The following is a 23868-nucleotide window of genomic DNA, read 5'->3' as shown; positions in this document are numbered from 1 at the left end:
TAAAAATATTATTAAAGATGATAAATTGTTGCCTAATAATAAGAAACATTTTATCGGAAAACAACAGAAAGAAAGAAAGCAGGCAGAGTAAGAAAGGAAGAGTAAGCCAGTAATCAGTATTCTTCTTGGACTCTGCTTTAGTTCTTATTTTCAAGTTCCTGTCTGGAGTTCTTGTCCTGACATCTCTCCTAGATGCTGAAATGAACTCTCTCCTCAGTTTTATTACAAGAGTAGAACATAAAGATCAAGGCCATCTGGTGCATCTTAAAGCTGGTGTGTCCAGTTGTACGCAGCATGAATAACATATTGATCATAAACTATGGATTATAAAGCAGGACGAAAGCAGCTGGAAGAGTTTACATCGGAGAAATGATTGCCTAGTGACCCTAAGGAAATGTGCCTTTCCTTCTGTACCTTGTTCAGGCCAGTTTTAAGTGTAGATATATGAACGGGTACATCTTTATATGGAGAAAAACTTAGTTAAAAAGGTAAATTGCTTTTAGCCATCTCAGCCTTTGAAACATCATGGTATCAAACCTCCATCTTGTAGAGCGGTGAGGATGCTCTATGCTGATCAATTTGTGGGATTCCAGGATTATACCTCATGTGTAAATCCTAAGCAAGCTCTTCCTTCCACAGCTCCCCCTCAGCTTTTTCATAATAAGTATAATAAGATCACCTCATCCTGGTGATCAAGGCTCAGTTACCCCACCCCTTTTTTGCTCTTGGGTCTATTTTATGTCTTGCCATTGATAGCTTTTTTTCTTTCTGGTTCCTCTAATAACTAGTTTCTTAAACTCTGAGTCATAACCCCATACAAGGTCATAAATGAATATAAGGGTTGCAAAAAAAATTGGCAACAATAAAAGGTCTCTGGATGCGCAATGACCACATAATTAATTCATGGTGTTTTTGATAGCACTTACCCATGCTGTATTCCATACCGTCACTGCAGCCTGGGCCCAGAACACATAACATAAACACTACCTACCCTACACCTGTCATGTGCAATGAACACTACACCTTGGCTCAGACTTGAGACTATGGTATGTTCAGGACTGCAATATTTTTACTGTACCTACATGATTATGGGGAACTAAGAATTTTAGCGTTTTTCTACCATCACTTCTCAGCATGTAAATGTCAAATTCGTGTATCTTTCAACTGTATTTTGTTAGAATGTTTGATTTGAAAAATTGATGTTAGAGTTGCTGACTTGAATTTAAAAAAAAAAATCATTATATGAATTCTGGCCTTTGATGAGCATAGAATTTCCAACAGTTTTGAAAGGGGTCCTAAGCCTACTTCTGTCATCTTGTATTATGCATTTATGTGAAGTGGTGTTCTCAGCATTGACGATTATAAAATCAAAGTATTGATCAACTCTGAAAAACATTGAAGATGGTTTATGTCCTATGGTATCAAATATTCAGCCAGGATTTAAATCTTTATGTAAAATAAACGAGCATTAATCTCATTAGCATGCAAATCTGCTTCCATTTTTTTAATGCCTGATAAATTATATGTAAAGAATCATTTAAAAAAAATTTATTTATGATATATTATCAGTAAGTGTTTCACTGGTATATGCATTTTCTTACTTACATGTTTGGGGGTTGCATAAGAAGCTTGGGTGTGGAAGAATTGTGGGTGGAGCTTAAGGCGCCCGGCTCTCACATGCCACACTTCCTCTCACTTGGACCTTCACCTACGTTTCCCCATTCACTAGTCAGCTGCAGTAACTGCCGTGCACCAACCATTGTCTTTGTAGGATCTATGTCATGATATACCTACACGTCTACGGTAAGGTATATGTTATCTTAACATATAGCAACTCTCTATGAGGGCACATATACCATTTTCCCTCATTCCTTATTCAACTCATGGCTGACTGCCAGTCCTGGCCCTTGGTAGATGTGCTGTAAGTATTTGTTGCATGAAGATGAGACATAGCGCCTTGGAGAAGTTATTTTATTGAAGGCCATTCAGTGGAAGAGAACCAGACCCAATCGGTCCTCCATTCCAGAAGTCATGGTTTAACATGCCATTAACATAGGAAGAACCTAAACTGAGCCACTTTATCTTCCTACTGTACCAGGAAGGGAGGAGGACATGTCTAAACAACAGGGAGTTAAGGAAAATAATGATACAGAGAAGATTATGTAGATAGCGCTTGCTACTTTGTGGGCTCCTTTTTCTATCTACCACTTTCTCCACCATCATTGACCCTCTAATACTAGATAGAAAAAAAAAGGATCAAAGAAAAGGGGTCAAAATTATCATTAGACTGCTTCCTGCTGATTGAGTTCACTGGAGCAAGTTTGATCTTCACTGACAGGATATCTAATTTCTTCTTCTTGTTTCTTTGTGCATAACTACTTGACAAACCTAAACCAACAGCAACCAACAACACCCAAACACCAAACACCCACAACAGCAACCCTGCCTCTCAGGGCCCTAGCCTTTATAAAGCCTCTGAAAAGTTCCCAGAATTCCAAATGTTACATATTCACAGGAACTAACTGCACCTGTGAAAACCATGCCCCTGCTAGAGCCTGAGGCAAACCAGTCGCCTGCTGTGAAGCAGCCTTCTATCCCAACACCTGGGATTAAAATTAAAACATATTCCCATACATTTCTGTGTGTGTTTTTTTTTTTTTAGAAACCAAAAATCATAGAATTCTCACTGTACAGGTCTAGATTGAAGTCCTAATCTTGGGCAAACAACTCGCATTTCCTGCGCTCATTTTGTGAAGCATTGCCATGAGGTGACTCTGTTAGCTCTGAATCATCACCCTAGATGTGACTTCAAAGACAGTCTTTCCCACCACACAACTCTGCTTTCTCATTACCACTGGGCTCACTCTGTACGTTCTTATGTCCTCAGCAATTCTCAGTATAAGTTTTCCTCTGCTTCTACTGAGCTGACGCTGTCCTCTCTAAGTTTCCAGTGACCTTTCAGTGGCCATGTTCTCTTTGTAGGCTTCATTCCACAGACACAATTATGACATTAGACACAGGATTGGGACATATATCTCTCCACGGCACACATGCTGCCACTCAGGTTTCTGGGGTGCACGTTAGGCAGTGGCAGTTACCATCAACCAGTATCAACATGGGACGAGGTACTCCCTCATACAGTGGCTTCTCTGGCCTGTGGAGCCCCACTTCCCATTGTTTTCCTTCCTCCCCACACGCTATGTTCTGGGTAGTTCTGAACTTCCTCGAATGCATGCTCTGCCTAACAACTTGACCTTTTCACGCGATTATTTTGTAAGGGAAAACAGTTACTCCATTGTACCTAACCAAAGCCTAAGCGTGCTCCCAGAGCCAGCTCCACCATCACCTGCTAATAGAAGGCCTTTTGTGTGCAGCCCAGACAAGAAAAAGCTTTCACTTCCAATCACAGGATATTACAACTCTCTATTTCCACGTCTTGGGTTTCTACTGAATAGAAAAGGACTTCCTCTAGTCCTCATTGACATGTCATGCTCATTTTTCCCTAGAACTTTCTATAGTATCTAGAATATATAAATAGAAAAAAATGCTCACTGAATTAAGAATGATTGAACACATGGGTAGGTAAGTAATGTGCTCTTTACTTTCAAAAGTAAACACACACACACACACACACACACACAAACAAAAAAACCTACTTTACGGTAGGTTTAAAACTCAGAGTGTCAGCTTAGAGACATTGCTTGGAATACTATTCAAAGAAAATCTTAGATTTACATGGGCCTAGAATTTCACTGATATAGGACAGTACGAGCGGTCATAACAGTAACCATGATGATAATAGCTTCCACTATCTAGTGTTTACTGTGCATCAAGGCAAAATTTGCTTGCTTTAAGACTTTAAGAAAAAGGAACAGAACAGTTTTTAAATGTAATTAAAGATAAGAGCAGAATCAAGACAATTCTGGGTAAAAGGAATTACTCTTTGATCTGCTATCCAAAAATTTAACAGCTGTCTAAAACTCTGTGGAAGGCTGATTTGGAGCATTTAATAACACAAAGAGAACAGAGCCAAAATTGTAACTCCATTACTCATATAGATGTCTGGGATGGGCAGTAAATAAATAATTTTTGGCAGCATTTTATAGTAGCTGTCTTTAACATTATCCAATGAGATTTCTCTCCTGGTCTACCTACATGGATAAAAATCACCTTAGAATACTATGTACATGTATGTTATGGTTTAGATCTAAACATTTCTCCTATTGATTGAGTAATGAAGGCTTGGTTCCAGTACAGCAGTGTTTATAGCTGGGGCCATAGAGAGATGACAGCTTTGTCTGTGGGTTAATCTTTTGAAAAGAATCATAGCTATTCAGAAGTGGAGTCAAGTTTGAGAAAATAAAGGACTGGGGAAACATTTGTTATTCTCCTCACTGTGACCAAAAAGCTGACAAGAAGCATCTTCAGTGAGGGAGGAGTTTATTTCAGCTCACAGTGCGAGGGTGCAGTCTGTCATGGTAGAAAAATCACGGCAGCGGAAATCAAAGCAGTTGGTCACAACATCGGGAAGCAGAGAGGTAAACAATATCATTCAGGTTGCCCCCTTTTTATTCAGTATGGGATTCTGGCCCATGAAATACTTGCTGATGCCTACTTTAGGTCAGATATTTCCACCTCAGTTAACCTAATGTGTAAATTCCCTCATAGATATCCCCAGTTCCTAGACCCTCTCGAGTTCACAGTTAATATTAACCACCATAAAAAGCATGGCTTTGAAACATTAGTGAAGTCCATGATCTCCCCAGACCTTATCTGCTTCCTCGCTGCATTTAGATGAGTACCTTTCTCCAACACATTCTCCCCGTCATGATGGAGGCTGAGTGTAGCTTGGCTAGGTGACTAAGGCGTGGACCAAGACCCACAGAACTGCATACCAACATAGAGATTTCTTATTTTTGAGTTGTTCATTTCACGGATTTTTGTCACAGAGATGGGAATCTGACCAATCCAGGGTCTTAAAAATGTATGAGTAAAATAAACTTTACATGACAAATATTGTGGGCATGATGAGTTCTGGTTGTATAATATTCTTGGAGACTAAGAATACATATTAGCACATCAGGTTAAAAAAAAGAAAAAGGAAAGACCACACTAAAAGAAAAACACATTTCTGTGGTTTAATTCTGCTAGTAGGTTTGAGATAAATCTTTTCTTGCAGAGTACCTCACATTTATTTCCATGGCATTAGCACTGGGACACCCTAGCTTTGGAAGGCCTGAGAAATATACTCTTAGGTGCTGGTGTTTTATCAGACATATGCAAAGAGGATTGCTGTGAGGCCTTTCTGACATAAAGAAAGGAAGACTGACTATGCTTTAGCCTAGAATGGACTCAAGTAGACTATTATTATTTACATGATAAAATTCAACTTTATGTGAAGGCTGGAGAGAAAAAGGCCAACTCTTAATCAATCCTGAGAATTAGCAATTTACTTATGATGGCCGTATCACAGAGTCATAGGAATTTATATTTTCATTTTGTCCTAACGAAAAACTTGACCATCTTTCTTTAATATTATCAACCTGGAAGCTTGACAGTAAGGATTAAAAATTGCTCCTCACTTCCCACTTGGTTATTGGAAAGGCTCTGAAAGGTGATCAGTCTTCTGAAGCTACACTTTACAGTCTGCATAAAAATGCCATGATTTCCCTTCCTCTCCACAACCTAATTGAAAGTGCATAATATCGCCCAGCTGGGGAAATGTGTAAACGGTAAACACGGGCGATAGATCATGTTATCACACAAAAGCTGCCTCCTGCTAGGGGCCGCGTGGTTGTCAGAACCCCAAGAAATCTGGAAAATGAGTCTTTCTTTCTTTTAGAATGAGAGCTTCTTAACACCTTCCCTTACCTCCTCCCTCCAGATCTCAAGCAGGAGCAGTCAGATTAGAGCAAGGTCCATCAACCCATTCCTGGAATGTAAGACTCCAAGGTCACCTACTAACGCTTTTGAACTGCGACTCCTCTAGATCAGCCTTTCCCGAGACAGGGCATTTTTCTTTTGGCAAGAGGTGGGGTTGGAATCATATTGTTCCTTACTTGCTTCAGATAGATGCTACCAATATCTCTTTCCCTGGCTGCTAAACCTACAGGTCACCTCCTATCTGCCTCTACTTCATCAAACTCCTAGGACCAAGATTATCTCATTTCCACCCCTGCTCATCAGTGAATAGCTAGACAGTTGAGTTTTCCTTAACTATAAAATCCCAATCTTATTTTTCTCCTGCACTGTCATAGCTATCTATAATCCCACTTCAATTACACCTACTTGGAAGCCATTTTACATCTTCTGACTCCTCACCCCAAGTTCTTGAATAAGTGCCATCTTCTTGAATAAGTGTCTTACAATACAATAAGGCTCTTAAGGCAAAAGACAATATTCCTTCAAAACTTTGATCATTAGTTCTCTGCCACTGTATTCCTGCAAAAATTGTTTCTAAGCACTATGCACCCTACTGCTACTATCCATTCATGCCACTTTAAAACTAGCTATTGTTTGATTTTTGATGACTGATACCTTACTGGTAGGTCAAAGTGCAACGCTTGTCTAGGGCACCATGTCATTGAAGTTTCAGTAGATTGAGAGATACATTTTTTTATCTGCTTCAGCAGTAGAGATGATTTGAAGCTTACTGAATTAAAAGCACATTCATCTTTCACTCAGTTATATTACCTGTCAGCTAGGGCTGGGGGATGATATGGCTTGTTGACCTTGGCATAGAGACCCTCTAAGTGGTCTCTGTCTGGAGACAGTGGACGTCCATCCCGAGGGTAGCCGAGTGGTCCAGCTCGAGGAGGTGATGGAGATCTGAAGACATTCACTGACGTGCACGGTTCCCGAAAGTGGTTCACCCTGGCATAATTGGGGTCCATTTCATCGTCATCCATATCATGCACTGATCCAATTGCCACCGTGGCATAATCAACAAGACCTCTTGCCTGCTTTTCTCTTAGCTCCTGATGTTTTGCTCCAATCCTGAAAAACAGAAGAGGTAGCAGAGACTAATGTGAATTTCATATGCTGACACAATGAAATAGTCTCCCGGATCTGGGTTAACCCTTGCAAGCCATTCAGCTGTCACTTCCCCATTTCCTCAAGATCATGCCATGCAGAAATGCCAACAGCATAAGAGGATTAATTTTAAATCCGTGACCTTTATTTGTCACAGAGTCTTCACTTTGATAGCAATGCTATAGGTATTTTGACACATCTCCTCCTGATGATCGGGCTGATAGCAGTTCCTCCCTACAAAAGAGCTGGGCTTCTGGCAAAGTACACCTAAGAAAAGATATGCCTTGGAGGTCTTTCTTGGGATCAGGCCACATGTGAAAGAGGCCACCAGAATCTTACACATTTGCTATGACTTCACTCTTTACTACTCCAGAGTTTCAGTGTATTCTTCTAAAAAAAAAAAAAAAAAGAGTTTGAAGAGAATTGATTTAGATATGAAGAAGAAATACAGAGACTATCTGGTCACTAAAAGCTATAGAATTGAGGGGTGATTTATAAGAGACTTTTTTCCTTTTTACACAAATGGGGATCATTGCACCTCATTGTACAAGGGCTAGGGACAGAGCAAAATAATGAAGAAATTAACAGGCTTGTGACAGAGATGAATTGGCATATATAAGTGCATTAAACTCCATTACTGGCAGAAGTCCATAGCCCTAAAGCTATGGTACAGAATGTTCCTGCTAGCCAGGGACTATATGTGGACCACTGAGGATGGGGCAGAACGTATAGTCAGGTGGAACCTACACCCACCTGAATTGTGGGAATTGATTCAGAGGTCATTAGCTTGGTTCTCTTCAACTCCCACTAAATACACTAAGACAGAAAGCTCCCTAGGATGTTCCATTGAATAGTGGTGTTATGGATGGAGACCCTTTAACCTTTTACCCTTGAGAATGTGAGATATAGAGTGTATGAGATGAGAGAGTAGGATGATCCTGACTCAGGTATCCAAAGCCATGTTCAAGGAAGGATGGAGATGAAGCTGAAGTCTGGGCATCAGAGAAGATAAGAGGGCTAAGGCTAGCAGTGAAAGATCTGTGTTTGCTTGGAGACACGGACAGAGAGCCTGGGCCAGTCACAAACAAAGCCTAAAACCCCTCAGCAACTGCTCTTCAAACAAAAACAGTTGTTTTCTTTCTTTCTTTCTTCTTCTTCTTCTTTTTTTTTTTTGTACGAGGCAGCTATTTTCATTTTCCAAACATCAAACCCTTTGTCAAAATCTTTAGAAGCCATGATCTTTCAAATTTTTTTTTCCCTTGTGACAAGACAGTGTTTGTATCTTAGGCTAGTTTTTTTTTTCCCAGTAGAAAGAAGAAGAAATTGGGCAAGAGAAAGAAAAAGCTACAAAATAAAAATGTTTAGAAGGTGACATAGAATAAGAGAGCGGCATCTCTGGGTCACAACAGATGAAAATAAATGCCACCATACATTGTTGCATATCCGTTTTGACTAGGCAAAAAATGTACCTGACAGATAAATAATTGGGAGGATTTATATTTTTGCATAAGGCAGTTTGAATCTCTAAGGGATTCTGAATTAAGATGAAGAGAAGACTACACAGTAGGACACCCATTAAGGGGCCTTCCCTCTCCTCTTTCAATGCATGTCAGTCCCAGATTCGTGGCTTCTTGGTTTGAATAATTTTTGATAAAGAAGATAGCCTGCTCCAATGACATCTGAGACTCAGCCTAAAATGGGTGTGCCAAGATGTATTGTTTTTCAAGGGATGGTGCAGATTGGTTTCTCAGAGGATGCTTCCTGTGCTGCATGGATAGGGATGGATTTCCATGTAAATAAGGTAAAAGACATTGGGAGAGTCAAAGAGTGGGACTCTGTATGTTTCCTCTCTTCCTCTCCCTCATAAATGTAGAGAAATAAATACCACCCAGCCCTGGCTGCCACACGGGGCAAGCTTGACTTTTCTAAACCAGCAGAAATAGAACACTGGGACCTGCGTTCCTTATTTCATCTCTTTCTTTGAGGTTTTTTTTTTTTTTTCATTAATTAAACTTCCTAAGTGTGTAGAGATTTTTAGATGAAAAAGTTCCCTATGTATGCCAAGCAGCTTTGGATCTTGTATTTTTCTTTGCTAAAACAAAAGCAAATTCTTCCTCTATCTTCTCTGAACTACTGAGGGTTGCAGTAACTAATTTCGTATTAATCACTCAGCAGGTGACATAGTCATTTCTCTGTACCATCATCATTATGGCCTTTATCAGGGTCTCTTCACATGGGGGAGGACAAGGCAACCTTAGAAATGGGGATGCAAAGAAGACGAGGAGACTCTCTCAAGACATCATCAAAGAGAAATACTGCATTTGTCTTGCTCTGATTGGGAATCTCCTTACTCCTGGAAAGTCAACATGTTAAAATAACCGATTTTCAGAATAGCCTAACTACTTTTTCACTCACACACCACTTGCTTCCCTGTTCTACAGGGCACGCGCCTTTGAATTGTTGAAACTTCTCTTTTCTCTCTTTGAAAATAGCAGTGTCCCTTCTTTCTGTTACATTTCTTGGATGCCCCTCTTAATTTCCATTTCCTTGGCTACAGTGTGTAGTTTTCATGTTTTATATTGCTTAGATCTGCTATCTAATGTGGGAGCCATTGGCTATGTGTGGCCCTATAAATTTAAATTTGAACTAATCAAAATAAAATAAAACTTTTTTTCAGTCTTATAAATCTATTCAAGCAATTAATAGCTACATGTAGCCAGTGGCTTCTGTCGCGACAGTGAGGATGTGGATAATTTCCACAGCTGCGGAAAGTTTTATTGGACGGTGTTAGTTTGATTCAGTCAAAGAGATTTTGGCATGTCATCATATTCCCCCCTTGTCTCAGTTAGGGTTTCCACTGCTGTGGTAAAACAACATGACTCAGAATTTGTGGAGAAAAGATTTTCTGTTAGTTTATTTCTTTTTTAAAATTTCATTTTATAGTTTATACTTTATCATCTAGGGAAGTCAAGACAGGGTCTTGGAGGCAGGGAATGAAGCAGAGGCCGTGGGCAGAGTACTCTGACTGGGTAGTTCCTCATGGCTTGCTCAGTTTTCTTTCTTATAGCCCCTAAAACCACTAGCCCACAGTTTTCTGGGCCTTCCATATCAAACGTCACTTAAGAAAGGGGACCACAGACATGCCAGGGCATTTTCTTCATTATGGTCTCCTCTTCCAAAATGACTCTAGCTTTTGTCAAGTTAACGTAAAGCTAGCCGGCCCTCCACTTTCAGCTGTACCTGAAGAGGCTGCTACAAACGTCTTCAGTAAAGAGCATTCCCACCGCATTCTCAGTCAGATGGCGGATCTCTGACGGATTATAATAAACAACTGAGTGAAAGTAGGCTAGCTCACTATTCTCACTAAAACATTATATGATCAGAGACTGGGGAAGAAAATTCATCTTCAGCCTAAAATGGGGATTATGCCAAGAGTTAAGACATGTTTTCATTTGCAGCCGGGCACACATTTCCCTGAAGAGAGGACTGAGGTCTACAGGAGCCAGCATGGCTTCACTTAGCAAGTGGTTTCTGTGAGGACCCAACTTCAGAATGGGGACTCACGGCAGGGAGAGCTGAGTGCCCTGTGGGTAGTCTCCTGTCTATGAGGAAGTTTCATTGAGACAAAGTAGGGAGAAAAAGAAATGACAAGGAAGGTGAAAGAGTAAAGATAAAGCCAGACTCATCAAGACAAAACCAGGCACCGAGGCAACCTCATCTAGGAGAAGGTTCATCAGCTGTCAGGATAACCTTCCCCGCAGATTGAACACTAGAGAAAATAAGCTCCCAGGACAGTGACAAGCAAAGTGGGAAAGGAAGTCATTTTAGGAAAATGCATAGAATTGACCTTACATTAATATTCTCATGTCACTTAAAATGATATTTTAACATTCATTCTGATTTAAATTGTAAACATTTATAGGTCATAAAATATATTTAATTAGTCAAACAAATATTTTATATTTTAATTTTCTATTTCTTAAGTTTACATTTCTGAAATTTTTTTAAAATTAATTCAACTTACATCTCTGTCACGGGCCACTCCGTCCTCTCCTCCCAGTCCCACCCACCCTCCTTTATCCCCTCTCCCCTTCCTTTAGTCAAAGATTGATTCAACTCTCATCTTCTCCAGTAGAGAAGTCAGCTTGTCAATCACAGTCCCACGGTGGCCTCAGTGTTTTGTCTTGTCTTCAACAGGTAGGTTTTGCAAGCTCTGTATTTATCTGAATTATTATACAGTTACAAAGTTCTTTAATCCATTAATTTCTGGACACCTGGGCCATTTCATAATAAAAGTTGAAAGCTCTAAAGGAGAACAAGCATACTAGCATTTACCCTGTCCGATTCTGTGAGCATTTGTGTTAGCAGGCCTGGTAGAATTTTGCTCAGGACAGTTACTAAACTGCATTCTTTTGTAGAGGGGTGGTGGGTGGATTACACAAACCAGCCTGCTTCCATGTGTTGTGTTTACCCTCTAGTGTGCCCTTTGTTCTGACTGTAGAACATCACCCCATTGCCACATGTTGGAATAAGACTGCAAAAACAAAACAAAATGCACACCTTTCACTGATTCCGTCTTGACATTGTGTCCCTGGCTGGCTTACAAAATACTTCAATGGGTCCTGTGAGTTCCCTTTCTGATAATTCTGTGGCTATTTAAGCCTTCAGCATCTGCTCTGCTTACAAGTGTTAGAAAGAAGAACAGAGCCAAACCAGGTCCCTGGTTCACCTACAGGGGAGACATCAGTGTAAGTGATCATGATTCATTAGCAAAGAAAGCTACTGTGTGTGCATTGGGTAAGGACCTGGATGCCCAGGGCCTGTGAGGGAGAATTATAAAGGCAGGGCCATGTGGCCTGGGTTTTGAAGGAACTTGTCATTCTTGATACAAATTGTGGAAATGGTATGAGGTGCTTTAATTAGGGGGAGGGACACCTGTGAATGGGCAAAAGGCATGCAGTATTTACTCAATATCGGGCTGTAACTATGACATGGAAACTGACTGGTTTGAGCTATCTGCTATCGACAAGGACATATATCCGGGTAAGATTATGGGCAACAATGATTTATCTAACACGTGTGCTTAGTAGTAAAAAAAAAAAAAAAAAAGTTGGCAAACTTAGATATTCTTATTTTTTATTTTTTGGCTTTTTATTATAAAAGGAAACAAAGATATAGACATGTTAGAAAACAAAGCCTCAGATAAAACACTCTTACAGAGCACTACTATTTGTAAGTAATACAGGAGGTGGCCATAGTAGTTCATTTTCTGTCAACAGAGAAAAGAGGCTTTCATGGCTCTGGGTTGAGATGCTCTAAGTCTAAGCAGGATGTCACAGTCTTTATGTGACCCCCTGGGGTACATCAGTGCAGGTTAATGGTGGTAGGAGCATGTGCCAGAGAGACCACCTACAGAAACAGGAGGCCAGACAGGCTGGAGTTTCACAATCGGTCCTGGGATCATGACTCCATTTTACTTAGGGACTCATCCTCATAGAGATCCACTGTCCAACCCTGTCATGCCAGGACTAAGCGTCGAACACATGGAGTCTTGGGGGACATGCTCAACTATAACTAAACATCGCAGTCTCCATGTGCTCTCCCCTCATCACAGCGTATCTATGTCACATCTGCACCTCCTTTCCTCCACGGTAAGAATTTTGCTACTTAAAAGAGCAGGCGATGAAAGCTAAATATCCCACGATTATGACAAGCTCCATGCTGCCCTTCTGGCGCTGTAGTTGAATCATTCTCACACTGTAAAATCCTGTCCGATTCTCATTTGTTCCTAGCTTTGAAAATGTCTTAGCTTTCATTGCTCTAATGAGACACCATGACCAAAGGAGCTTACGGAAGAAAGTGTTTATTGGGGGCTTGTTCAGCGTTTCAGAGGGTTGGTCCATGGGGAGCATGGGAGCAGGCAGGCAGGCCGAGTGCTAGAGTAGAAGCTGAAAGCGTACATGTTGAAACAACACTCATGAGACCGAGAAGAGAGAGAGGAGGAGAGAACATTCAAACATATGAACCTACGTGGTCTATTCTCATTTAAACTACCACAGCAAGTAACTGAATGTTTATTCTGCTAAGGTACTCAGACTTAATAAAGACTCACACGGTCCTCACACCCAATGATGGGTACCACTCGAGAAGAAAAATTGGGTCTGCATTTCCTGAGCGGGTAAAAATATGCTTTCTATATCCAAAGGCTGTTTTTGCCAGATTGAATTATTGGCTGGTTGAATATTGAATTATATTCCTTCCTTGAGTATAAACATGTGGCTCCATTTTTGTACAACAGTGCTACTGCTGAAAATCTGGGTGATAACCCAGGTTTCCCCTTTGTAAGTGACTTATAAACAACTTGGTTTCATGTAGTTTAAATATTTTATTCACTCCTTTACTGCCCCAGTCATCTTGCTTGGAAGGTAGTCCTGCTCGAGATGTACTTCAAAGTATGTATTTTAATGTTATGAAGTTTTCATGAATTACAGTCTTATTGACCATGATAATAGGATAGAAATTGAATATCATAATCAATTGTATTTATGCATACCGAATGCGAAAAATTACATGACAATGACACTGAAGATAACTCAGTATTGTTACAATGTTGATTCTTAAAAATTCTGCTATAAACTAAAAAACATCCCAGTAATTCACTTCAAGTTGGACCACATAAAAACACATGCAATGTCTGGCTGTCTTTAGTGATGCTAGGAGGGCCAACTAAGAGTACTGGGTGGTTTTGTGATCACCTTTTCACGTAATCATTAATGAGTTTGCTGAATTGTCTCATGGCAGGTTGTGAAATGGTCACTGGGAAGGCTTCTATTTCTTTATTTGTATCACCTAAAATTCTTCTATAAGAAAACCTTGCCTTTAACAGCGCTGGAGTTTTGATTTTGGTGAAGCTCTCCTAGTACAGACAAACCAGTATAATGCCTGACTCTTTTCTTTTTAATTGCTGATTTCCAGATTAAGGTGGTGGTGCCCTCGGTACTTCCAATGGAGACAAATTAATTATTAGATTTTTTTTTTCAGACTCTTCCATTACAGGGGTTGGTTGTGAAAGCACTATCAACTTTTATTTAAGTCCATGATACATCAGCACAATGCATTTAGGGATTTGCCTACATGCATTTCCCCTTTGCTGCACAGGTCACCTCTAGTTCATTGACAGAGATGGCTCTGTGTCTGCTGATTTGCCCTTTCGTCTTGACCCATTTGGTTTCCACAGCTTCTTCACTGCTCTCTGACAAGCAAGTGGTCCCAGGTCTGCACCAAATCTCCTGTTCGTATTTGAAAGAGGTTGTTCCCCCAGTTCTTTCTTTCTTTCTTCCTTCCTTCCTTCCTTCCTTCCTTCCTTCCTTCCTTCCTTCCTTCCTTCCTTCCTTCCTTCCTTTCTTTCTTTCTTTCTTTCTTTCTTTCTTTCTCTTTCTTTCTCTCTCTCTCTCTCTCTCTCTCTCTCTCTCTCTCTCTCTCTCTCTCTTTCTCTCTCTCTCTTTCTGTTACAAAAATGTGGATGAATCCACAATTTGCGTTCAGGCATGCTCACTGCCAAGAGTTTTCTATGGATAGAGCTCGGGTGTATATATTTCTTTTTATTCATTACTATTATCTTACTAAAGCAAGCATACAACATAAGGATTTCTTTTGACATTCTCATACTTGTATAGCCCCGTGCTTTGTTTCTACTCATCACCCATCACTTTCTCTTGTCCCCTTCCTCCTTGCAAGTAGTCTCCCTCCTGCCTTCATTACATGCACACATGTGTATGTTAACTTACACACAATTCTTCTATAAGACAAACTTTCCCTCAAAAGATTTGGATTTTATTAAAATTGTCTTAGTGCAAGGAGATCAGCATTATATATGTATACATGTATTTATAGACACAATATCTAGTTCTCCATATGAGATGATAGGATATTAATTTTTACTTCTTCCTTACAGTCCTCTTTCTTGTTTTCCCTTTATAGCTTTTCCTCCTCCCAAACACCTTACCTTCTACATATATGTATATATACATGCACACACATGCACATGTGTGTGTTTCATTATTATTAAGCCTATTTTATACATATGAAAGGGGGTATGTGATGTTTGTCTTTCTGAGTCTGGCTTAGATTCCTAACATGATTATCTCCACTTCTCTCTGTTTCCTTGCAAATGGCATGATTTCATACAGCTGAATGAAAATTCATCATGTGTACATGACACACTCTAGTCATTCATCTGACGAGGCACAGCTAAGCCAGCTCCATCGCTTGGTTATTGTGAGTAGCTTTGCTATAAATATGTCTATGCCACTGTGTCCCTGCAGTGTGCTGACTTAGAGCATGGTGACTGTGGACCCAAGGGTGGGGAGCAACTTCATCCTATGGTAGATCTATTTTTAGTTTTGTAAGGTGTCTCTGAACTGATTTTCATTGTGTCTGGAAGCATATAGTTTCAGAAAATCATCATTATAGCTGAATGGATAATTCTGAGTCAAATTTAACACTGCAGAAACCTTGCTTAACTGAATATAAAAACCTACATGATCTTTTTAAAATGAAAGATCTTGATTATTTGTACTGATATAGTTATGTATTTGTATTACAATATATGCAATTTTAAATACATGTACATTGCTTAAAATAACAATGCTCATATCACTGCACCAGTCTGACCCTGCAGATGGGCTGGCTTATCCCTGATAGACACGTACTTCCCATAGATCTGCAGGTTTTCGTTGGAGATGTGGGTGCTGGCAGGGCTACAGCAGTGTCCTGTTTGCACTGATGGCCTCTTGCTGTGCCCTCTGTCTTACAGAAGAGGCAGCATAGCCTTAGTGTCTCTTCTAAAAGGACTGATCTTGCTCTTAAAGGGTTTTCTCTAATTATCCAATCACCTCAGAGTCCTGCTACTAGTAATATCGTATTAGCAGTTAGGTTTCAACATATGGACGTTGTTTGGTTGGGGGTGTGTACCCAAACATTTAAACCATAGCAATTACCACTAGGCCATTAAAATGGTTTATTCTGGCTCTATTTTCTGTTAGACTATCGTACTATGCACACAGCCAAAACTGTTTTAATATCACTCAATTACTTTTTCTACGTGATTATACAACCAATTTGTTTTAGTTACATTATTTAATTTGGTTTGCTTTTAATATTTAGGAGATAATTCTTTTTTTGACTTTTATTGTTAAGTTTGTAAAACACATGTTTATGTTTGTTTAGTGTTCCTGTGTGTGTGTGTGTGTATGTGTAGGTCATAAGCTTGGAGGTTGATGTTGGCTGTCCTTTCTTTTTTTCCTTTTTCTCTTTCTTTCTTTTTTAAATCACGTTCCACTTTTGAGACAGGGTCTCACCAGGTAACTCTGGCTCTCATGGAAGTCGCCATGTAGACCAGACTAACCTTGAACCCAGAGCACCTCCCTGCCTCTGCCTCCTAAGTGCTGGCACTAAAGGCATACACCTGCATGCCCTGTTCATCTTATTTTCTGAGACCTGGTCCCTTACTGGACATGGAGCTCACTGACTAGTTAAACTGACAGAACACTGAGCTCCGGAGATCAGCCTGCTTCTGACCACCCCCTCCACACTGCTGCTGAGGGTACAGAGGCACGTTGCCAGGCCAGGCTTTTACTTGGGTGCAGAGAATCCAAACTTAGGTCCTCATGTTTTCACAGCAAAGTGTTCTTTTCCTAAATTAATTAGAACAAAGTAAATTACGCGGCAGTCATTTAGCTATCTTGCCTATCCAGAATTGTGTAACTATTTTTGTTTTATATATTTATATCCCGCTTTGTTATACAAAAGCTGAGATTATATATCTATATCTATCTATATCTATATCTATCTATCTATCTATCTATCTATATATATATATATATACAGAAACACATATACATATAGACTTTGCTTTCTCACGTAGACATTCAGAAGACTACTTCATTTGCGCTGGTGGGAATTTCTTTCTTTAAAACAAAGACTTCGTAATAGTACACCATGTGACCCTGCATTTGCTTATTTAACGAGTCGTGAATTCTTGGCCATGTGGGTATCTGCAGAGTTTTGCTCTTGCAGACATACCTCAGAGATATTGTCGGCTCATTTTCCGACCACAGCAGTGAAGTTAAAATCACTATAAAGCGACTCATGAAGTCTCTTGCTTTCTGGCGCGTATAAAAGTTACGTTTATTCTGAGACGCAGTAGCACGTTCTCTTAAAAAAATCCTTATGGTTGAAAATGCTAATGGCCACGGAACCACTGGAAACATGCTAACAAAATACTTGCTGTACATGGCTTGCCACAGAACTTCAGTCCGCAAAATGAAAATGCGGTATTTGCGGAGCACGGGAAGGTCAATTGCCCGGACTGTAAGTATGCCTGAGCAAGTAATGCCACGAGGGAAAATATCGTGCAAGAGTCAGTCCGTGTTTTACTGCCGTGGCTCTGGGATGAATTCGTAGAAGGATTGGCAGGTTAAAGAATGACCCATATAGACTCTTCTTTCTCTAGACTGCAATAAGTTTCCTTTCACATGTACTTTGTTTTGCATGGCCACCTGCATTGGAAGAGGACAGCTCTTTCTCTGGTCTCATCATCAGAGCGCATTGTCGAACTCTGTGAAATTCGATAAGCCAGGTGAGAAGTCACATTTCCATGAGGTTTTAATTAGCCCGACTCTTATTATGTGACGCTGAGTATCCCTTTCATATATGTAGGGGCCACTTTCATTTCCTCTTCTGTGAGCTGTCTGTATCATTGGCTGATTTTTCCATCAGATTACCGGGCATTTTCCCTTTTGATTTTTCAAAGAGCTTTGCATAATAGTGATATGGACACACTGTGATCCAAGTCTCCTACTTTCTCTTTTCTGAGTCTCCCATTTGCCTTTTATGACTTCAGCTGAAACATCTCCGAATGACACCCGGCATTCAGCCTTCCTCTTCTGTACCTTTACAGTACGTCAGTACTTTCACGAACTTTTCCTGGCTAACGCCCGGAGGCGCAGGTTTGACTGAATAGTGCAAAGGAGATTTAGGGCTGACATTTCTCTTTGCTGCTATTGTGTGGGGGCAAACAAGCAGGCTTGCTACCTACAGCGGTGACAGAACTGGAGGTCAGAAAAGGGTTTCCAGGGAGGGACACGTAGTGTCATTAAAGGAAACTATGAACTACCTGCTGCACTGCTCTCTCTTTTGACAGTGGGGATAATTTGCTTGGCTATCACTCTGCTCTCATAATAGAAGCTGCAATTAGGTCACTACAATTATCCTTTGTTCCAGAGAACAGGCCGTTTTTCTTCAGCTTTTCCTTATCAATATGGCTTCAAAGCTACTAGCTATACCTGATCTAGAAGAATTGCAGCTTTTGATTATTGTTATTATTATTAAAATTATTATACTGACCACCAAATGCAGTCTTTGTGATCAATGTTTCATCTTTTCTACAAAGTGGCTTTAATAACATTAACATTTTCCACTGTTTTCTCTTTCCTGCCAGGATGTCTATAATTATTTTCCAAATGATCTCCTTTTGTACCATTCATTTCTCTTGCTGCGCTAAACCAGACTCAATGTGGTAAAAGACCTCAGTTGATGGTATAATTGATTACTTTCCTTATAATAAATAAATATTCTTCTATAAAGAGCAACCTAATGTTTCTATAATATTGACATGCAAATTAATTAACATTGTTAATTAATGGATCTCGTTCACATATCTTTTCATCATGTTTTCTCTTTGTATACACAAACACCAAGATGAGTTCTTCCTGGTTTGCAAAATCTAGTGTGTAGATACCATTTGAGTGTGTGAATGTTTGTGTGTGTGTGTGTGTGTGTGTGCGCGCGCGCGCCCGCGCGTGCGCATGCTTGTGAGTGAGTCAGCGCGAACGTGGGGAGGGAGAGGATAAGGAATGGAAAGAGGAAGGGAGAGGGAGGAGAGCAAGAAGGAAAGGGAGGCAGGGAGGGCCTATGCACATGCGCTGGGTGTGGGGAGGCCAGAGGATGACAAAGTGTCCTTCTCTATCGCTCTTCACCTATGTTTGTTTGAAACAAGAGTCCTTCACTGACCCTGGAGTGAGCCTAGTGGCCAGCAAGCAATAGCTGTCCTTGTGTGTCTGTTCCCCACCATGTTGGGGTTAGAGGTGCATGTATGGCCTTATCTGACTTAAAAGACATTCAAGGGATTCACACTCAGGTCCTCACACTTCCCCCCCATCATTGATATCACATGATATCAGCTCCAGATATCATTATTGAAATATCTCAGGGTTCCCAAAGCTCACAGAGCTGAGGATATATCAGTTCTTCCCTTCCGTCCCTCCTACTATTTTGCAGGACAAAATAGTAAAATAGTAAAGTTTGGGAAGATGGTCAAGTCAGATGTGACCTGAAAACATTCTGACTCTAGGTTGTCTAAGGATTTCTATATCCCAGATGGCTCAGAAACAACCAAACATCCCCTGGGGAATGTCATTATCTATTTGATAGTGTCAATTGCGTATTCTAAAATCCTGATAGATAGTCACTGACAATTTCTAACAGTTGCCCTTTTTTTTTTCCCCCATAAACAGTGTCAAATGGCAAGATTCTTTACTCCTTCATATGGCCATTAAATATTACACTCTCAAGAGAACTGCCATGTGGTGATGGCTCTCCCGTTACTGCAATTTACATTTTCCCTAAATTTATACCTTTCCCAGACCCATTAAACTTCCGCCATTGCTAATGCACCGAGTTCCTGTAATTTGTATTCTCATAATGTGGATAAATTTCCCAGAAATGCTTAGTAAACATCTTTAGCTTTCCTTGGAAAATTAGCTCCAAAGAGGGATGGGGGTGGAGAGAAACAGCCTACAGCCTTCTTATCATATTCTCTAATAATGCATGCTTCCCTTATAGAAATCCTATAGACAGTAACCCTACAAATGGTGTCATTAAGCACTAATGACATTAAAAGATGCTCCCAGGCTGCTGGCCAGAGAGAGCAACACTGAAGAAAGAGCTATTAAGAAATCTGTTCTTGAGTAAGCTCTGCTGGTTGAGTAAAATTTGTAACTTGTTGATGTGGTTTATTCTTACTGTTACTGACATCTCCGTGTGGCAAGAAATGGTCTCTACTCTTCATAATCTCCCCATCTGTGTGTGCCCTGTATTTCTAGTGCCCTGAGAAGCAGCAGGGAAAATAAGGCATTTCTTTTCATATATATATATATATATATATATATATATATATATATATATATATATATATATTTGAACACAGCATTCTTTAGTCCTAGGGACTGCCAAGGGTTCTATTTGAAAAAATAAATGAGAGACCTTTGACATGGTTGTAATGCCATCATATGGAAAAGAATGAAGATAAACCCCCCATGTTAACTTTCCGGGATATTGAGGTCTACACAAACTTCCTGGAGAGGAAACAGGAAAAATACAGAGAATAAGAGGAAACTAGCTTCATATCCTTTCCTCTCTCTCTAAAGCCTCCTTTTCCTTCTGTTTTGTCACCTGGAATTCCACACCTGCTGGGTGCTCTCCTGGCCATGTTCTGACCTTTGTTGTTTAATGCTTACTCATATGTAATAGTGCTGAAGCGTGCAGAACGCGGTCACCCACCCAGCGTGTGCTGGGCAGATCTGCTTCCTGTGCGGGGGGGGGGGGGATAGCGTACAGCCTGGCAAGCCTGCTGCAGACACACAGCCTGACAGCAGCCAAGTGGGGAGAGACAGACTCTCAGCACCTGACAGTCGTACCCAGTTCACAGGTGAAGAACACTTCATTAGGAAAAGTCAGTCTTCCTACTCTTCAGGAAGTCTGAAAGGAAACGGAGTATAGTCTCCCCTTTATCCTACTTATACAGGAGACTTTAAATAGGTGAGAAAAAGATTTTATTCAACCACAGTATCTTCTGTGGTTCTTCTTAGGAATAATTGTCATTTAAAGTGTGATGTATGTCCTTGAGAAACTATACTGGCACACTCCATAAAAGTGAGGCCCGCTAACCCATTTTTCTAAATCTAGTGTTTACCGAGTACGTTTACTATGTGCTAGGAATTGTCCTGGCCTTGATGGAGAGGACAGGGGACACTGAAGTGCCAGGTGGGAGAGGACGTGGGTGTGCCTGTTGGGTTCATCAAACTAAGGTCTGCAACTACTTCTGACAGGAGGGCAATGGAGTCCCTGTTAAGAGGGGTCTAAGCTTAAGGGGAGCAGCCCAGCTGTTGAGTTTCCATCTTGGTGACACTCGCCTAGACTTGAGGACAGGTGGCTGCAAAAGCCAACATCCACTTGCACCGCAGTGTCCTCCACCAGAGACGGTCTACCAAGCTAATCCAGATAATGTCTACTGTCCACAGCAGCTTTGCCAGAGAGCAAGTTGGCAGCTGTGAAACAAAGAATGAACGCATGCAGTTCCACTGTCTGTCAAGGAAAACTATTCTGGCAGAACTCTTGGTCTACTGGAATGTAAGGAAGGCTTTGTAAAAGACCTTATAGAACATGCATATGGTATTGAGAATTACAGTGAGGTCATTTTATTAGACATGATGGATATCTGGACTAGGAAATCTAATTTCAGATCCACCTACAAGACCAAGTGATGGGTGTTAGGTAGATACTTTCGAGTGCTTATTCTCAGTTCTTCCCATATAAGGTTCATTTACTCAGCTGCCTTCCTAATCCTTAGTCTATGTTGTGGTTCCTGGGACTAGGTTTTGTTGTATCTAACAAAGGACATCTCTTACTATTGGAGAAGGGTGGGTTCACCTCTTACAGGAACTCCAAATTGCAAAGGTGTCTGTCAAGTGTTGGGGGAAGGAAGGCCTGGCATTGTTTATTGTGGCTATTAGCATAGTACTGCGAGGGTCTGTATTTTAAGATGTCGGTAAACATCCTTTACTTCCCTTTATCCCTTTAATCCCTGTCTGAGATTGAGAGCTCGTTTGGTAATATCAGTAATGACACACATGTTTTAAAAGGGAAGGGGTGTGTGGTTAGCTATCTCAAGGCAAGGAGAATCCATTCTTTAAATAGCTGCTTGTGTGAATCTCTTTATAGGCACTCCGAGCTTAAATTGCTCCGTCTTTCTTCATCACTTACAGGAGATCTAAGCTCCTTGCTATGACTTACGTAGTTACTGTCTCCTCTGTGACTTCAGTTAACATCACTCCTTCTACTTAATTATTAAGCTCCAGTCATGTAGCCTCCTTGGCCCCAGGCTTGGTGAGCACTTGCTGTTGTTTCCCCCCTCTTGTGACTGTCTTATTTTGAGATTGAATTTGAATCTCCTTATGGCAGATACCATGCCAAGTCCCACTGCTTCCAATCACATTGCTCTATTTCTTCAGGTTATGTGCTTATACTTGATTTCCCTTTCTCATTTATCATATAAGCAGAGGCATCATTTACCTTTATTTATTCATCTTACGTATCTATTAATATGATGTTTAAATATAGCTCAGTGCCTGGAAGGTAATGACAGGAACTGAGGGGAAGATGGGCCTGATACAGAAGACCGAGAAGAGACTGGAGACCGAATTCCAAAATGGAGGAGTGGGACACAGCAGAAAGAAACACAGGAGGCAACTAAAATGCAATGAGATAGAGCGCACAAAAGGAATTGGCCTGGGTGATGCCTCAAGACCAGTGCAGCTGATTTTGAAGATGTCGGAGGAAGAAAGGACTGAATGAACTTTCCATGGCAATCCTAACAGTTCCAGTGGGGACAAAGCTGGATGCCACAGCTATATAAGCTACCCCCAGCCCCCCATGCTCATGTTTGTGGCATCAGAAAGGACAACCCCGGTGGAAAAGGTGTGGGTTTTGAGAGAGGCTGTTGGAGCACTTTCTAAACAAAGATATCTTCTTAGCCTCACCCCAGACACATTATACAGCACACATTTCTTTTTGCATTTTTAATAAAGCAAAACTTGAAAATGAGCAGCCATTCTTTTATTCCCCCCTCAGAAAATCTGCAGTGACCTGCTTGCAAATAATACCCTGCAAGTATCCCAGAAGAGGCTCTTGGTTCATTAAAATAATCAGCATATTCTGATATGCATTCGTCCCTGAAATAATAACAATTCACTTTCAATAAATTAATTATGGTTTTAATGAGCAAAATTTACATTTATATTTCCGCTTTCAGATCTTCATGGGAGGCATCATCCTCACTCGTGCAGTGCCACTGAAGTCCAGCCTTTTGCAGCAGAGACCGCAGCTGCAGACAGATACGCAAACCCTGCTGCTTCAGAAATGGAGAGATAGGACGGGTAAGGGGTCAAGACAGCCAACGATGGAAACCGAGCTCCTTTTTAGTTTTGTGTCCATGAGCCAATCCTTTAGCCTCTGTCGTTTGCAACTGAAAACTATGATAGTGCCAAACCCAGAGGAAGAAGGGTAAATAGCTTCAACACAATAGAATACTATTCTAAGAGTGCCCTGGATCATTGGTACCAGTGGTTGCCAGTGAAACAGCCACCGTGCAGGTCTGATGCAGGTAAAGGGAGGCAGCAGTAAGAGATGCTTTTTCAGTCTTCACACGCCCACACCGCTCGTCTCTCCTGAAAGTGGACACACAGTTCCTTTCATCTCCTTCACAGGGCTACTTAGAACCTCAGGCAGAGCACAAATACTTTTAATAAATGCTACACAGCCCGAGTTGGCCAGAATGCTCAGGGGACCAGGTGTGTGGTGGTTAATTGAATTTTCTGCTTCATAGAGAGTAAAGCAGTAAATGCTTTTGGTTTGAATCTCTTGGCTGCAGATCTTTCTAAAATATATTAATCCTTAACTTGCCTTAATGGAACTCACTGAATAGAATTTTTTTTTTTT

At 40.7% G+C, this 23868-nt stretch overlaps 1 protein-coding gene across 1 annotated transcript in view; it reads right to left on the bottom strand.

Annotated features, from left to right (window-relative positions):
* Nucleotides 1–23868, bottom strand: part of Pard3b (par-3 family cell polarity regulator beta) — a 948430-nt gene that overhangs the window by 152384 nt on the left and 772178 nt on the right. The window contains exon 20 of the mRNA XM_060368467.1: nt 6694–6996. Coding sequence (XP_060224450.1) covers nt 6694–6996 — 303 coding nt within the window. The remainder of the gene's footprint in view (nt 1–6693; nt 6997–23868) is intronic.

The sequence above is a fragment of the Meriones unguiculatus genome, chromosome 15 (assembly GCF_030254825.1).
Source record: "Meriones unguiculatus strain TT.TT164.6M chromosome 15, Bangor_MerUng_6.1, whole genome shotgun sequence".
In the NCBI taxonomy this organism is placed as follows: Eukaryota; Metazoa; Chordata; class Mammalia; order Rodentia; family Muridae; genus Meriones; species Meriones unguiculatus.
Note: the sequence above shows the minus strand (reverse complement) of the source record. Positions and strands in the feature narration are given on the sequence as shown.